Genomic DNA, 5,000 nt, shown 5'->3' on the forward strand with positions numbered 1-5,000 from the left:
TGACTAATTCCAATTTATTCAAAAAACAGCAATTTATCGGTAAAAATTGAGATACACATTTCCCGCCAGATGGAGGCGTGACAACTGGGAGATCAAGCTGATGGAGCTGCCTAATGAACACTACAGTCTGGTGGGAGGGAACCTCATCATAAACAACCCTGAAGAGAAGAAACATGCAGGGACCTATGTCTGTGTCGCCAAGAACATCTACGGCACTGTCATCAGCAAGGAGGCCAAGGTCAAGTTTGGATGTGAGTATTGTCGCGAGCCATAACCGAATATCATGTTGAGAGAGACTAGTACTGGATGTGAGTGAAACTGGTTGACTCTGGTCAACAGGTGTTAGTTCGATTTCTCTCTCACAGTAGATTTACTTATTCAGATCCCAATGGTTCTGAAATGGAATTGACTAACAAACACAAGTATCACCAAGAATGAGCCGTGTCGTGTGTCTAGTCCCTAAGTCATTGCTTCTGTCTGTGGTTTACAGCTGTGTTGTCTGTGGACACCTGGGATCATAACTATATGCTAGAGTTACACTGACCAATGCGTTGTGTTTTCTCTATCTCCAGACCTGGAGGAGTTCCCAGATGAAGAGCGGGACCCTGTGACCGTGAAGGAGGGCCAGGGGGCCGTGCTGCTCTGTGCTCCTCCCAAGCGATGGCCAAGTTAGTACCTCGACATACTGGAATACACATGATTACTCAAACTAACACACACTTATCTTTTCTTACAACCACTGACTTTGCTGATATTACTTTATTGAAGAAAAATGTGTTTACTATGACTGTGTTATGTGGTTGACTCACCTAGTTATCTTAAAGGCCCAGTGCATTCAAAAACGTGATTTTCCTGTGTTTTATACATATTTCCACACTATGAGGTTGGAATAATACTGTGAAATGTTCTGCCAATAACAGCACATTTTCAGTTTTCACCTCCTCACTCAGACCACTCCCAGACAGTCCTAGAAAAAGTATTGCTTGAGAAATTGCTCTTTGCTAAAAAGCAATTTCTGTTTCTTTTTTTTTAACCATTTTAATTGAAAACAATCACTGTAATGTACTTAATTGTTTACCAGAAATGATTTGATATTGAGATAAAAATGGCTGCATTCGACCTTTAAGATCAATGCACTATCTTCAAGTGGCTCTGGATAAGAGCGTCTGCTGAAATGTAAACGTAAACATTCTGACTTCTAATGTATTCAGTGCTGAATCATAGAACCTCATGAAGAAAGAGCTGGACAGAACACCGTTGTTCACAGTACCTCAGAGTTACACAGTACACAAAACGAACCCCCGTAGAGACTCAGAGGTGATTCTGGTGAAACTGACCACCACATTCTTACTATTTCGTTTTTTTGTTCTTCCCCTGTATCCCAGCTGAGGTGACGTTCCGTTGGATATACAACGAGTTTCCGGTTTTCCTCCACCCGGATAAGCGTCGCTTCGTCTCTCAGAGCACCGGGAATCTGTACATCTCCAAGGTGGAGGCGTCAGACGCAGGGAACTACTCCTGCTATGTGTTTAACCCACAGATCGGCAAGGGAGTCTACTCCAAGTTCATCACTCTTATATCTACAGAAGAGAGTGAGTAGCCTATGTCTGTGTTACCTAGATAGTTCACTACTTTATGTCTGTGTTACCTAGATAGTTCACTACTTTATGTCTGTGTTACCTAGATAGTTCACTACTTTATGTCTGTGTTACCTAGATAGTTCACTACTTTATGTCTGTGTTACCTAGATAGTTCACTACTTTATGTCTGTGTTACCTAGATAGTTCACTACTTTATGTCTGTGTTACCTAGATAGTTCACTACTTTATGTCTGTATTACCTAGATAGTGCACTACTTTTGACCATTGTCTTTGCTTTGTCTGCAACTCCGGGTAGTTACGCCTAGGCTCAGATCTAGGATCAGCTTATACGCTCCCCAAAACCTAAGATGTTTCATTAGATGGAAAGACACAAAACTGACCTTAGATCAATGTCTAGGTAGAAGTTGACCCTAGTCACAGATCTATGATCATCTTACACTGCGAAATCTAACCCTAAACATTAGGCTGGAAAAACACAAAAAACTGACCAGAGATCAATATCTTTTGGGCAACTCTATAGTGTTGACCTATGACCTATGACCCTTTCATCCCCACAGCCCCAGAGAAGAGGTACAAGGCCGACCTCGTAGTGAAGTTCCCTGACACCACAGCTATGCTCAACTACAACGTCACACTGGAGTGCTTCGCTCTGGGAAAGTGAGTCAGAATATGGAAATGACAGATATTTAGTTACTGATGAAACAAACACCAAGACTTTGGGGACTTTTGATCAGTCGTCACACTGTAATAGAGAAGATGGCATCCACTTGCTTATACATCTTTTGTGAAACAGTTATGTATGCCTTTATTTATTTATTAAGCCTTCATAAGACACATGGCCTGTCCCAAATGGTTCCCTTTTCCCTATATAGTGCACTACTCTTGACCAGAGCCCTAGAATCGGCTTCCTATTTCGCAACAAAGCCTCCTTCACTCATGCTGCCAAACATGCCCTCGTAAAACTGACTATCCTACCGATCCTTGACTTCGGCGATGTCATTTACAAAATAGCCTCCAACACTCTACTCAGCAAATTGGATGTAGTCTATCACAGTGCCATCCGTTTTGTCACCAAAGCCCCATATACTACCCACCACTGTGACCTGTACGCTCTTGTTGGCTAGTCCTCACTACATATTCGTCGCCAAACCCACTGGCTCCAGGCCATCTATAAATCACTGCTAGGCAAATCCCCGCCTTATCTTAGCTCATTGGTCACCATAGCAACACCCACCCGTAGTATGTGCTCCAGCAGTTATATCTCACTGGTCATCCCCAAAGCCAACACCTCCTTTGGCCCCCATTCCTTCCAGTTCTCTGCTGCCAATGACTGGAATGAACTGCAAAAATCTCTGAAGCTGGAGACTCTTATCTCCCTCACTAACTTTAAGCATCAGTTGTCAGAGCAGCTTACCGATCACTGCACCTGTACAAAACCCATCTGAAATTAGCCCACCCAACTACCTCATTCCCATATTGTTATTTATTTTGCTAATTTGCACCCCAGTATCTCTATTTGCACATCATCTCTTGCACATCTATCATTCCAGTGTTAATACTAATTGTAATTATTTTGCACTATGGCCTATTTATTGCCTTACCTCCATAACTTGCTACATTTGCACACACTGTATATATATTTATTTCTGTTGTATTTTTGACTTTGTTTTGTTTTACCCCATATGTAACTCTGTGTTGTTGTTTTTATCGCACTGCTTTGCTTTATCTTGGCCAGGTCGCAGTTGTAAATGAGAACTTGTTCTCAACTGGCTTACCTGGTTAAATAAAGGGGAAATCAAAATAAATAAATAAACATAGTGCACTAAATAGGGCATAGGGTGCCATTTGGGACACGACCATGCTCAGTTTGTTCCTTCGTCTCTTGTTCTCTTTGCGTCCAGTCCGGCCCCTCATATCGTCTGGAGGAAGATAGGTGCTACCGACCTGCCTGCTAGTGCTGAGGTCAGCATGTCTGGAGCGCTGCTCCACCTCTACAACGTCCAGTATGAAGATGCAGCAGGGTACGAGTGTGAGGCCATCAACCAGAAATGGCAGGACTGGCATCAGGCGTGGCTCTACGTAGAGGGTAAGATGCCAAACTCCATCTCTACAGTATTACAAGGACATATCTGATATACAGTATATAGCAGTTGCTTATAACACTTTACATTATAATGTTAGTACCACTAACACTAAGATATGATTTACTGTAAACCAAAACATATACATGGTTTCATTGTAGTGTGTATGTGTTTCAACATTGATATTATGTTTTGATTGACAGCTGCTCCTGAGTGGGCTGTGACCATCAACAACACCCAGAAGGACATAGAGTCAGAACACACCATGTCCTGTGTAGCTAACGGGAAGCCTGACCCGTACATCCGATGGCTCAAGGATGGATACTCGGTAAAGATGCCTGTCCTCCCCATGCTGGCTGTTATTCTTTAAAGGGCTACTTCAAGATCAAAATCAAAGTTGGACAGATGAACACAAAACTCTTAAAGGGATACTTGGGGATTTTGGCAAGGATGCCCTTTATCTACTTCCCCAGAGTCAGATCAACTTGTGGATACCATCTGTATGTGTCTGTGTCCAGTATGAAGGAAGTTAGAGGTAGTTTGACGAGCCAATGCTAACTAGCGTTAGCACAATGACTGGAAGTCTATGGGTCTCTGCTGGTATGCTTTTGTGGTAGGTGTTTTAATCAACACCTACTACAATTAATGTACATCTGTTGTGTAGATCCATTCTATAAGAATAGTGAAATAAGCAGGCCTTGATCTCAATTCAACAGGAAAGATTGGCACCATCTTATCTTGTACAAATTCTTTCCCAGTATGGTAAAGGTGAGCTGAAGTTCTCCAGTCTGACGCTTGCTGACTCTGGGATGTACCAGTGTATCGCTGAGAACTACTGGGGTATCATCTACGCCAGCGCTGAGCTACGTGTCATTGGTGAGTGTATAACACAAACTACGTGTGATTGGTTAGTCTGTAACAAAAACTATGTGTGATTGGTTAGTCTGTAACAAAAACTATGTGTGATTGGTTAGTCTATAACACAAACTACGTGTGATTGGTTAGTCTGTAACAAAAACTATGTGTGATTGGTTAGTCTATATCCCAAACTACGTGTGATTGGTTAGTTTATAACCCAAACTACGTGTGATTGGTTAGTCTATATCCCAAACTACGAGTGATTGGTTAGTCTATATCCCAAACTACGTGTGATTGGTTAGTCTATATCCCAAACTACGTGTGATTGGTTAGTCTATATCCCAAACTACTTGTGATTGGTTAGTCTATAACACAAATTACGTGTGATTGGTTAGTCTATATCCCAAACTACGTGTGATTGGTTAGTCTATAACACAAACTATGTGTGATTGGTTAGTTT

General features: G+C 42.0%; 1 protein-coding gene across 1 annotated transcript in view; it reads left to right on the plus strand.

Annotated features, from left to right (window-relative positions):
- cntn1b (contactin 1b) overlaps positions 1–5,000 on the plus strand; it is a gene marked incomplete at both ends in the record, with an annotated part of 18,826 nt that overhangs the window by 2,697 nt on the left and 11,129 nt on the right. Inside the window, 7 exons of the mRNA XM_084196020.1 lie at positions 70–251; positions 573–668; positions 1,386–1,592; positions 2,159–2,258; positions 3,503–3,687; positions 3,886–4,010; positions 4,441–4,558. Coding sequence (XP_084052146.1) covers positions 70–251; positions 573–668; positions 1,386–1,592; positions 2,159–2,258; positions 3,503–3,687; positions 3,886–4,010; positions 4,441–4,558 — 1,013 coding nt within the window. The remainder of the gene's footprint in view (positions 1–69; positions 252–572; positions 669–1,385; positions 1,593–2,158; positions 2,259–3,502; positions 3,688–3,885; positions 4,011–4,440; positions 4,559–5,000) is intronic.

This window comes from Coregonus lavaretus (assembly GCF_964263955.1).
Source record: "Coregonus lavaretus genome assembly, contig: HAP1_SCAFFOLD_545, whole genome shotgun sequence".
Classification (NCBI taxonomy): Eukaryota; Metazoa; Chordata; class Actinopteri; order Salmoniformes; family Salmonidae; genus Coregonus; species Coregonus lavaretus.